The sequence below is a fragment of the Pleurodeles waltl genome, chromosome 7 (genome assembly GCF_031143425.1).
Source record: "Pleurodeles waltl isolate 20211129_DDA chromosome 7, aPleWal1.hap1.20221129, whole genome shotgun sequence".
Lineage (NCBI taxonomy): Eukaryota > Metazoa > Chordata > Amphibia > Caudata > Salamandridae > Pleurodeles > Pleurodeles waltl.
Genome location: NC_090446.1, coordinates 1,388,500,589 through 1,388,513,383, shown reverse-complemented (window position 1 = coordinate 1,388,513,383; position 12,795 = coordinate 1,388,500,589). Strand labels below are relative to the sequence as shown.

The 12,795-nt window shown below is 44.9% G+C and overlaps 1 protein-coding gene across 1 annotated transcript in view; it reads right to left on the bottom strand.

Moving 5' to 3' along the window:
* Positions 1-12,436, bottom strand: part of LOC138246388 (insulin-like growth factor III) — an 81,961-nt gene extending 69,525 nt beyond the window's left edge. The window contains exon 1 of the mRNA XM_069200961.1: positions 10,383-12,436. Coding sequence (XP_069057062.1) covers positions 10,383-10,493 — 111 coding nt within the window. The 5' untranslated portion in view covers positions 10,494-12,436. The remainder of the gene's footprint in view (positions 1-10,382) is intronic.
* Between the last annotated feature and the right edge of the window lie 359 nt (positions 12,437-12,795).

Below are 12,795 nucleotides of genomic sequence, written 5' to 3'. Positions count from 1 at the left end.
ACCAACAATCTAGACATACTTAACTTTTTAACTTCCTCATGCCTTTTGGAAATTGGCCCTTTCTTGATTTTTTTTGCCTTTTTTCTGTACCCTATATTCACTGGTTATAGAACTCTGTGTGCTTTACCACTGTTCACCAGGGGTAAAGTGTCTGTGCTCCTCCTTCTAGCATGGAAATATGGGTATACACCTGACTGGTTTATTTAATGTGCCAATGAGTACCTAGTATATAATACCAAATGTACCCAGAGGCTGGAAATTAAATGGTGACATTGAATTGCAGTGCTCATTGTGCCATCCACTGCAGTGACACAGTAAAGCTTGTCTCCAGGCCTACCATTGTAGTCTGGCTGTACAATTTTAAACTGCAAATTTGACCTGTAAACAACCCCTATTTGACAGGACTAAATCATCCTTTTAAACAATAATATGTCATCCCTAAGCAGGCCGTATTGCCCACGAGGCACACTGCATGGTATTCAAAAGTAGGACATGTAAAAGTTTACTATTAAAAATGTCCTTTCAGTGTAAATGCCCAAAAAGCTATTTTCTGTGTTGCAGGATTGGCTGTGCTTAAGGAAAGCACTAGAATACAACATTAAGTTTAAGTCTGGCTAGAAAACGTCTACAAATTAAAATTGCTGTCTTTTTGAAATATTTATTAAAGCTCATTTTACTGGTGAAGTCGGATTTGTAATAAATATTTTGGAAGGGGACTTTTAGAAAAGTTACCTTTGCCCTGTCTTAAGCACTGGAAACTATTGTGCTCTCTCTCTTCTTCTAGCCAGTAATTAGCATTTGAATAGGAGTGAATGAGGTGTGAACTTGCTCCCAGGAGAGGGAAAAAAGTCCTTGGGTGTGGGGAGGTGTTGGTGTGCCCTAGAAAGGATAGCGTATGGGCTAGCCTAAGAACTTGATTAACTTAAAAAACGCCCCCCCATTACAGGTAGATGTTAGCTGACACTTGGGCAGGGCCCTCTTTTTCCCCTATAGCCAGACAGGCCCCAATTGCAGTAAGCCTCTTGTTGACATCACTGTGTCAGATCCTGATGGGAGTGTCTGCTGGGGTTTTACATATCACACTTGGGCAAAGATAGGCCAAAACAATTCTTATATATCCCCTGTCAGCTTACTGAAAACTCAGCTTTGTTCTACCAAACTGTCTCCTGGGTTGTTTGGTTATAGGGACTGCTTGAAACTGGATTATGGTGTTAGATGTGGGAAGGCACTAGGATCTCCATATCTCACTCCCACACACACCCAGCCATCAGAGCCCAAGATTAGTGTGGCCGAAGATTTCAACCATCTTGAAAATGCCCAAAGTGGGTAGAGTTATTCCCAGGAACCTTTACTCCATTGATTAGGGCATCCCCCAGGACCATTGCCACCTGTTAGCTGGTGACAGACATAAATGTGACATCTCCAGGCACCCACTTCAAAACACATATGAAAGAACAAAAGAGGACGGGACCTGCTGCCTATGACCTGAGAAGAGCTCTGAAGACTGCACCTGGTCTCTCTCTTGTACCAAGGACAAAGAAGTGGACTCCAAGAGTCAAAAGTCTGATCTTCTGTTACACCTTCTGTTAGAGCTGCAGGGACACAACAAGCTACAAGAGGTCTTTTCCTGCAACTGCCAAGCTGATCAGTGGCAACTGGACCTGAACTGGAATCTCCTGTTGGCCTCTATCTGCCACCCTGTGAGTCTCTGACTCCACTGAGGTCTGGGAGGCTTCAGAAGTGTCTCCTGTGGTGGATTGGGACTTGAAGGACTAAAATCAGAAGGTAGAATATTTGACCAGGACGAACCTAGTTAGCGTGTATGACTTGCACTCCCTCATGATCAGATTCAAATTGTGCTTAGGTCCTGTTCTACTACTAGTATTGACTATCATTTGCACTTAGCACTTCTCGGCACTATTTCTACTTAAAACTTTTTAAAAAATCATAGCTCTGGTTCCCCACAATGGATTTTTGTAACGTTTGTGTCATTGCTTTGCATGTTGACTTAATTAATGTTTCAGTATTGCCTAAATACCTTACATATTGATTTGAAGTGAAACCTGTTTGCTCTGTGCCATAATACCACAGGGTTGAAACCAGTTTTATTTTGTGAATTAATGGTTCAACCTGACAAGGACTGTGGTTATTACCAACGGTGGGTACCTGCCCCCCTCAACTAATAAGCCAACGTCTAACGATCCCCTGCCCTAGCCCTCTTTAAACACCAATTTCTCAAAAACAGCTGAATGCATTTACACCAAATACAAAAAAACAGGCTTTTTGAATACAGCTGTAACTTTATGCCAAATTTGTTGTAATTCCATTCAGCACATTTTTTATTTATCATAGAATTAACATGTGAAAGCACACTTTTTCTTATGAGACCCCACTTTTCCTTGGCCCCCATTTTTATGTTTGTGTGCGACATAGTTATTATAAAAGAGGTAGAATAGTTGCAGGTGCAAGAAAGCATTTTTGGATGGGATGGACCCTGAACTGTGACCTGAGGTAGATAAGGAAGGCCATGTTGAGACTTAACTTAAAGATACAGTGCATGTGTCAGCTAAAGCCCAATTGGCAACGAACAAAAAGCGTAGTCTGTTGCGAAATTTCAGGACCAGGAAGGACCACGAAAAGCGTGTTTTTATCAGTATAATCACTGTACTAATGAAGCCAACTTACCTTATCTGCCCCCAGCAAGTCTTAATAGACTAACTACACATACTGTTATCTTCACCACACCTCTGCTTATCTTAATAAATCCTGCTCTTAAAAATATTTACATGTGCACAGAACAGTTCATTATCCATACAATACTTATTAATGCCAGACGCTGGCAAGGACACAGCGACAAACTCAAAATGTAATCAAATGTTATCAAATACTTATGTAGGAGTTTTATAAAGTGCTGCATGTCACTTAGACCTCTTCAGAGCGCTGGAACATAAATGAAAGCAAGACAATAACCGTTCTGAAAACATGAAAGGTGGAGCCCAGCCACATGTATACCTAGATGGGGCATTGTTTGATCTCTCCCTTGAGGATATGAGGCTTGTTTGCTGATCTTTTTAAAAAGTTCTCTTTTCAGACGTTTCCTGAACTGAAGGTAACAGGAAAGGCTGAGACTGATCCAAAGTTAAGAGCTTGGAACGCCATGGGTCTTTCACCATTCTTTAAGCTACCTAGGGAAGCTTAAGTGTGATGATGGATCAGGCCTGGGTACCAGTTCACTCCCTCTCCAAACAAAGCCAGCACAGGAGCTGTTACATTTACCCACACTTCGAAAATTCGACTTCGCAAGTACCCATTGGCTTCCAGCTAAGATACTGTCTGAGCGTAGAGGCCGATGCGTGGGACAGATGAGGGAACCTTGGGCCTGTGGCCTGCACAGAGGAGTTGTGGTGACCCGAATGAGTACCCCGGGCCCTGTCAGAGGCCCCCTTCACCCGGCCTCACTCTCCGCCATGTTCTGGGTGGGCCATGCTTGCCCTGCTGCTGGGGAACGGGGGTATCTGATCAGATGGGGTGGTACAGGGATGTGGGGTGGGAATTTGTAGGGATTACAGAAGTGGGCCCCAGTTACCACTGTTATAGCTGTTACCATTATTATATGAAGTTTTATTTTTTATGAAATTGATACATCTTTTTGCCTTGTCTGCAAAGCTATAGACAGTCATTAATTCACTGTTTTACATAGTTACATGTCTCGGTGACCTGGAGTGCACGTAGACTCCCGATGTCGGCGTGATGTCTTGATTGCTCTGCATGTCATAATTGTTATTTACTGGCTTCTCTACATCGATCATAATGTATGATTGGGCTATACCGAATGCACTCAGGCGGGGTGCCTGGCTACCTTTCTACTGTAAAGAACGTACACCTGAAACCACCAGGAATCTGAATAAATAGATGTATTTAAAAAAAACTTCGAAACTCTACCTGTGCACAGATTTTATATGCTGTACACTATGAGCTTTAAATCAGTAACCTACAAAAATCTACTGCTGCTGCTACTTGCCGACAAACCTCTCCCGGCAACAATAAATAGCATATTGCACTTGTATCTGCACACTTATTTGGTTTGTGACATGGCACTTTTTCATTAGCATTTTTTAAATAGTTGTTTAACCAAAACAAAGTCATATTAAGAAGTATCGATGAGGCAGGCAATAAACAATTTCGTTGTATTGTGCTAATAACAGAATAACATGGTATTGGAACACATTTATTTTCATTGCCATGACATCTATCTATCTACCTATCTATCTATCTATCTATCTATCTATCTATCTATCTATCTATCTATCTATCTATCTATCGCTACATATAGTTGGATATCTATATATACGTTTACTAAACGAGATAGTCACTATACAGGCTTACTATGCACTGTACTTGAATAAGCATGAATCCATGGATGTCTTAAAATGAGTCTCCAACCTTTTTTTTAATAAGAGATACTTATGTTCACAGAAAATCATCCCCAGCTACAACTATTATTAGTGGTGTCATAGTGGCCAAATCAAACAAGATTACATTAGTGGCCACCCCATGTGGGATTTGCACGAGTGATCACCTCAGTTCATCAGTCAGAGTTGCCAGCAGTAATGTAACAAGCATTTGCAATGCAATGGGTCCTGCGTTTGCTCGAGGTAAAGCTATTAGTGTTGTAAACTACTAACTGGACTTTTCTTCCAACATAGACTGAAAAGTAAAACAGTTTCACATAAGTGAGCCGAAGGCCACCATGAGCGCAAAGCAAACACACAAAAGGAAACAGAAGTTCGCTCGCAGTGAAACATATCGGCAAAAGTGCAATTATCCATTTAACCGGTAAAAGAGCAATTATCCATGAAACCGGCTAAAGGGCAAATATCCATGTAAAAGGATTGATGTCATGCAAAGTGCTCAACTAGTGCCCAGCGAGATCGCGCTGCCTACGAAATAAAGAGAAACAGTAGTGCAGAAACCATACGGAAAACATGGAGGCTCGTATGTTTTCAGTAGTTGGCCGTTGCACTCGAGGCGGGCTAAACACCGGAAAAGGCATGACGTTTGCATGCCTTTCACTAATTAAATCAAGCTAATTTTAAAAGGCAAGCCCACAAACCAACCAAACTGATGGGCTTGACATGGGTGTGGTTAGGAGAGATACTTAGAGGTAGCTGGAGAGCTACCAGTAGCTCACGAAATACACGTTGGAGAAGCCCGAAACAGCCTTTTACCAGATTTCTTACAAGATCTTCATTAATATAATGGGAATTAGTAAAGTACTCAGCAGAGGGGTTTCTCTGCACTGTATACAAGATGTTTATTACCTATATCAATTGTATTTATTTTATTGGCCTCAGGAGGGTGAAAGCTTGAGTGAACCCACCAGGTTCCGAACCTGTTGATATGTACAGAATGGCTTGACTATAGATTTCTTCGACCTCAGACTGGTGAACCCCAACGAGCTAGGAACCCTGCTAATGTAATGAGAAATTTGCAACACAAGGGTCCTGATTGAAATTGGCCCTGAGGAAAGCAGGATTTGGAACTGATCAAGGGACAGCTATTCTGAGTATTTTCTCTTTAATGGGAAATAACATGCAGATTAAAATGAGCAGCTGACCAAAATCCTTTTGTCTTGATAAATACCAGGCCCATTCCCATGTTCAATACCGGCTGGTTTTACCTGCTGAGATTCAATACAGAGTGCAAACTTTACCAGACTGAATAAATACTGGGTGTGATAAATTTCACACCACTTACAATGTCACAGGTATTGCAATTTATCAGGACACTTTAATCAGGCCCAGATTAGCACCAGTCGCACCAAACATCTCCAATTCATTGAATATCTAGAGAAAGTATTGTGCATCAGGCAGGAGGTTTTTGTTGTGATGTCATGATCAAAAACATCTAATTTATATCATAAAACATGTATTTATCCTATGGATGATTTCACAATCAAAAACATCTAATGTATATCATTTATTTGTTGTTTGGCTGATTTCTTCATCAAAATGGCGTCATTTAGATCATAAACCATTTATTTTTCTATAGCTGATTTCATGACCAAAAACATCTCATTTATGTCATAAACCATTTATTTATTGTCTGGCTGTATTTGCTTTCATCTCACGATGCAAGATATCTGTATCCACTACAGCAAACCATCTACCTTAAGAAATTAGAGTGGCGTCAGATATTTGACCTGCTCTGCCAATGGTCACAAACACCTACGGACAATTCAATGCTATCAATTGAGTGATAGCACCAGGAGCAAACCATAGGTAGTGTCAGATGAATGCTACTGATACGTTCACAGACAGAGGTGCAGTCTCTAAAATAAGGTGGGCATCTGTGCACGGTTTTCCACCATGGGCGCTTCTAACATATCAGGGACTCTAGTTACCGGAACCTGGTTGAAAACTGTTGTAGCACCTGTTAGCTCAACCCGTTTTAGCAAGAAAAGAGTAAGAGAGGAAAATTATTTTATCTCCATTTTTTGCCCCGGTGCAGAAAAAAAGGTGACCTGGGATGTAGTAATGCTGAAGTAAAATCGGTTTCCTTCGTTCCATTTAAGATACACAAATTACATGAGGTGAAGTTACACGATTTGTTTCCCAGTGCTTTATGTAATATTGTCCCAGCCCTTTGGCAGAAACATGCATTAAGTTGCTAAGTATGAAAAACTCAAAAGGTGTCGCTATCCAACAGTTCACTCATACAGAAAAACACCATAAACAAGGACATCTTAAAGATTTTGGGGGCCCCAGGCTACCCGTATTTGGGGGCGTATTCGGAACAGCTTTGAATTTATGACCTAATTACATCTCTTTCATGCCTTCCTTGGCCAGGTCCCTGACACACTGAAAAGCACACTGGTCCAAATTCTAAATGTGTGCCCATCTAATATTTAGGCGTATAATTATGTGTTTTCAATATTGTCAGCAGCAGCAGCTCACTAATATTATTGGAAATAATGTATGTTACCCTCTCCTGTTTCCAATATGTGAGGCCCTGTGTCGATCTAAGAGAAACTTTTTTTATGGATGTTGTATGGTTTCGAAAACACAAGCACAACATTTCTCTGCAAAATGCCTGTACAGACTCCCACACATCTCTTGTGTTAAAAATAAATTAAAGGAAAACAGTTTTTAAAACCATCTATATTTAAGAATCATTCAAGGCCATCGGGGCAAGACTGTCTGCACAACAGAGCCAGCTCTACAGGGCCCCCCAGAAGGACTAGAGGCCCTGTGCCAGAGCCCACTTTGTCTATGCCTTGAAAAGTCTCTGACCATAAACTCAATAACTGCTCCAACATTCCAATGATTATTTCTGGTTCTACTTATTAAATTTAGAACATTCTGTTTGATGGCTGGAATGCTCTAATGCTTTGTTTAAGAAAGCTACAATCTCAAAGTTTAGCTCCTCTGAAGAGCTTTAATGAAAGCAAAATGTCACGGTGTCAGTGCTAACTGAACTGTATTCATTGTTCAATTGAAAGATTACTTCATTGAAAGTCGGTCCGCATTTTGCTGCAGAAATTAAAACTGAGCAAATAATGGAAAATGCAAGACTGCATCAACCAGAATGCTATGGGGCCTCAAGGCACACAGCCGGGGTAGGGCTGTGTTTCACTGTTTGCACTGACCACAATCTGCACTGAAACTATAACCCATCACTGGAAGAAGTCTGAAGCATACTCGCTCCGGTAGAAAAACATTGACTGTTCTCTAATGTTAAATTTCGAGCTGCCACCTGTCGAATTCAAAAACATATTAAAATCAGTGCCCACTTGGGAGATCCCCAGTCAGGTTTCACACCTGGTCGGTGCACTCGGGGGCTCCCTGATTCCCTGCTGACGTTCTGAAGGTGTCACTGTTGTTTCTGTGTGACACTTTATACCACAAACCATGCGCGAAATCCCAAGCTGCTGCAGCCGTCAGTGCACAAGCCTGGGGAGGGAATGTGGGGGGAAGTAGGGTGGGGGGAGGGGCGAGGGGAGATGGGTAGAAGACGGGGGAGCTGGGATGCTGCATCATAGAGGGGAGGGTGGCTTACAGTGGAGATGGAAAGGATGCAAGCTGCGGGTGGGGGTGAGAGGGCATGGGTGGAAACGGGTGGGAGTGGGGGCTCGGCAGAATGGTCGGGCTTCCTGCCAGTATTACAGCACAGGCCCCTGAAGCGTTTGCAGCGCAGGGGGGCAGCCCTCAAGGGGGCCCCCAAACCTCCCTCCTTGGGGGGCGAGGGGGCTATACAGCCAAGGGCCAATGCACATCTGTAAGATATTGAAGACTCGGTGGGGGCGTATTTTGCATTACGCTTTGCATCCTGGTGAGGGCATCTCTGCTGCCTGGATACTTACCACTAGTCAGTCATTAAAGTGGCTGATCTGGCTGGAGCGTGGCTGTGGAGAAGCAGAGGCTCGACCTCTATATTGGAAATATGCTGTAGGTGAGGGCCAAATTATGACTAAATTAAGCAACAAGAAAAAATACATTGTGGGCACATTTTATGAGTCTGCATTATTTTGCAATTTTACATTTGTTAACAAAGCATGGGCGTGCAACAAACAGAAAAGTGACCAGTTAACCTTTGCACAGGAGTCACTGCACAGCAACACGTGTTGCTGCGCTTTTAGTAACTTTTGAACCGTTTGAGCTAGAAACATTTTTTCTTAAAATCTTCACGTTATGTCGCAGATGATGGCTAATGGGTGGCAAATGCAGAAAATCTATAACTATGCAAAAAATACCATGGCCACACTATCTCACAATTCCAGTGACCCTGCTTATAGCAAACAAGGCAACAACTATGACCACCTTAGTGGTGTGTTGGAATCCAGAGGGTCTGCGCTGTCACCTATACTCACATATGTGAGAGGAACTTCATTGTGCATGAAACCAGAGCTACAGCAAATCCCACAAGAGCTAAATTAAAACTAAGAAACAAGCAGGAAGAGGGCATCATGCAGGGGGCCAGTGCTTCATTTGAGGCAGGGGTTGCAGGTGGGTGGCACCAGAACTCATTTTTGGGGATCAGCACTTATTTTTTCTCATCCAGAACAAGAGAAAGAAAACACAAAAGAGGAAAGAAAATGGGATAGAAAGAGGAAGAGAAACATGGAAAAAATATCCCAAAGGAGAAAGCATGAATGAAAAAAAAACCTGGAAGAGTGAGATAAACAGACAAAGAGTGTCTGGTGGTGGATGAAAAAGGCGCAAGGTAGAATCAAGACTAGGCAGCTTTGGTACTAGGCACCCCAACATTCTGTTGTGCCGGTTTTGGGCTTCTAAGCAAAACTCTGGCCCTCAATACTTGCCCCTCATTACGAGTCTGGCGGTCCCGGGACTGCCAGACTCGCTGTGGAGGTCAGACCTCCGCCAAAGCAGTGGTCCGGCCTCCACATTATGACCCTGGCGGAGTCGTCATGGTCAAACCGCGAGCAACGTCAGGTCGTTGCCAGTCGACAGCCTGGTGGTGCCGGTGGTCTTAATCCGCGGGGGCAGCGCTGCCCTGGGGATTACAGGTCCCCTCTCCACCGGCGTTGGCATGGCTGTCCCACCGCCTTGCAAAGGCTGGCAGAGACAGGGTGCTGGGGATCCCATAGGGTCCCTGCACTGCCCATGCACTTGACATGGGCAGTGCAGGGCCCCCCATAGACTGCCCCATGGCGCTGTTAAGAGCGACGGGTGCTGTCGCACCTGGCGCACTGCAAAATTGCCGCCAGCTCGATTACGAGGAGGTGTCAATGTTGTAGTGAGTTTTCTGCTGGGCCAGCAGGTGGTAACGCTGTTTCCAACCACTGGCCCAGCGGAAAACTCATAATAGGGTCGGCAGGCACAAAACTGGAGTGGTGGTTTTCAGTCCTAAAGAGTTTGGTGGACGGCCTCCGCCACCCGCCAAACTCAAAATGAGGCCCTTACTCTTTTACAAATGAAGCACTGCATGGGACAGGGCAACGGGACTACAAAGCATACCACATGGAGTGGAGGGTGGAAGAAAGAGTGAACATGGATCATGCATGGGATAGAAAACAGAGAGAACCACCAAGAGGCAGAAACAAGCAAGAGACTCTGAAAGAGGGGGTGCAAGGGAGAGCCCATAGAGGAGAACCCTGACAGAAAACAACAGGGGGACCCAAAAGAGGAGAAACAGCCAGAGTGTGAAAGGCATCATGCAATATAGAAAACAATGGGACCCCCAAACTAGCAAAAAGTGAGGTATCTGAGGGAAAACGAGGCAAGAGAGAGGAGACTGTGAGAAAACTAGAAAATAGAGAAACAAGCAAGAAGGATGTACAAGGCATGAATAAAAAGAAAGCAATGGAATTTCAAGAGAGAACCCCAAGAGCCCGCAAGATGGTGGACAAGGAGACACGTTACCTTCTTATGCAGGTGTGTACAGTCCTGTCTTGACGAGTCCAGGAAAGCCATAGCCACGTTTCTGCAGGGCGGAACCACCGGCCGGCTGCCTTTCAGAAAGCTCTGTCTCATGGACCTGAAGCCCCCTAGACTTATGAAGTCCTCTTCTAGCTTGGCTAGTTAGACCATAGTCCACCTTCTTGCTCTCCAGCCCTCCGGGCCCTTGCTGTTTGGTCTGCAGCCCTGCAGAGCTTGCTGTGCTGGATCTGAGGGCACCTTAGACGTCCTACAACTCTACAGGCCTCCTACAAGGCTGTTGGGTTAGAACCCACATTCATGGAGCTCTGCGCTGCGCTCTGCAGCCTTGAGAGCTTGGCTTGTTTAATAAGCAGCACTCAGTTTGCAGGCTAGATCTTCAGATCCCCTTTAGATTTGCTGGCAAGATCTGAAGCACTCCCAGAGCTCTGCAGCTTACATTACCAGTCCTTCTGGAGTTCTAGAGTCTGCAGCAGCACTCCTCCAAAAGCTCTGTTGGAAGATTCTGAGTCCTGGATTAGAGCCCACCCTGGAACTCAGCACACTTGTGCTGTAGGATTATGGAGCTCCTAGAGGTTTACTGACTGGATCTCCCGATTTCCTTGAGATCTGCTAATTGGATTTTTAGCTCTCCCAATATCTACAGTATACATCATCAGCATCATCATAGAGCTTTGCAGCTTGTGCTTTCATCCCTCATAGATCTATGTATCCGGTATCATCATCCCTCATATAGACTTCTGCATCCTGTATCACTATCCTTCCTGGAGCTTTGCAGCCTCTAAAAATATTGGCTGTTTGACAGAAGCGCTTTGAGGCCTTTAATGACTGACTCTTCAGCCTGTCTTTAGACCTGATGGTTGGACCTGCAGGCCTTTTAGAGCTCTGAAGCCTGTATCATCAGCCCTGCTGCAGCTATGTAGCCTTCTAGAGCTTTGGTTGGTTTGGTTGTTGACTGAATCTTCAGACTCCTTTGAGATCTACTGGCTGGATTTGCAGCTTTCCCGCTGCTCTGCAGTCTGTATCATGAACCCTTCTAGAGCGCTGCAGCCTGTATTATCAGTCCTTCTAGAGCGCTGCAGTCTGTATCATCAGTCCTTCCAGAGCTCTGCAGCCAGTATCATCAGTCCTTCTAGAGCGCTGCAGCCTGTATCCTCAGTCCTCCTAGAACTCTGCAGTCTGTATCATCAGTCCTTCTAGAGCTCTGCAGCCTGTATCATCAGTCCTTCTAGAGCGCTGCAGTCTGTATCGTCAGTACTCCTAGAACTCTCTAGTATGTATCATCAGTCCTTCTAGAGCTCTGCAGCCTGTATCATCAGTACTTCTAGAGCAATCCAATCTGTATCAGTCCTTCTAGAGCAATCCAATCTGTATCAGTCCTTCTAGAGCTTTGCAGTCTGTATCATGAACCCTTCTAGAACTCTACAGTCTGTATCACTTTATCATCATTCCTATTAAGAGCTCGGCAGTCTATATCGTCAGTCCTTCAAGAGCTCTGCAGCCTGTATCATCATCCTTCCTAGAGATTTGCAGCTTCCTGGAGTTTTGATTGTATGATTGCAGCCCTCCCAGAATTTGAAGAATTGATGCCTGGCTCGTCTAGAGGTCTTCTGGCTGGATATGCTGCTCTTTCAGAACTCTACAGCCTGCATAATCGGCCCTCCTTATGCAGCTTGCTTTAGCGTTCCTCTTCTAGCTTTGTGTGCCAGTTCTAGCGCTCAGCAAGTGGTTCTGCAGCCTTCAAGGAGCACTACTGGTCGGATCAGCACCTTTCATAGAGATTTGCTTTGTGCGCCGTTTCTAGCTCTCAGAAGCTGGTTCTGCAGCCTTCAGGGAACTCTGATGGTCGGATCAGCACCTTTCACGGCGATCTGCCTTGTATGCCAGTTCCAGCGCTTAGCACCTGGTTCTACAGCCTTCGCGGAGCTCAGCTGGTCGGATCAACACCTTCCATTGAGATCTGCTCCGCGGCAGGAGAGGTGGCAGGACTTTGTCCGGGGGAGCTCTGAGTCCATATGGCACCGGCTGCCCTGCGCATGTTTGTGTGCCAAAGAGCTCAGAGAGGGAAGGTTACTCAGCTGTCTCGGGTGGCTGGCAGGGCAGGGGGCGGGAGGGCAGTCCTGTGTGGCTGGACATCAGGGTGTTGGGTGGGCGGGTCACACACTAAGGCCTTTGTGGATCCAGGCCTAATTCAAACAAGAGACTGGCAGTTCTTAGAAATGAGGCCCCACAGCAGGTCGACCCTAACCTCAGCCTGTGTGTTCGCGTTTATCAGACTATTCGGCCAACCCTGCCCCCACCTGCTTCCCCTCCCTTCTGTTTTCCCTGCCAGACGAAGTAAACAGTCCCAGTAATACATACTGGCCATCTTCGTGTGACCTCTGACCCCAGTGACATC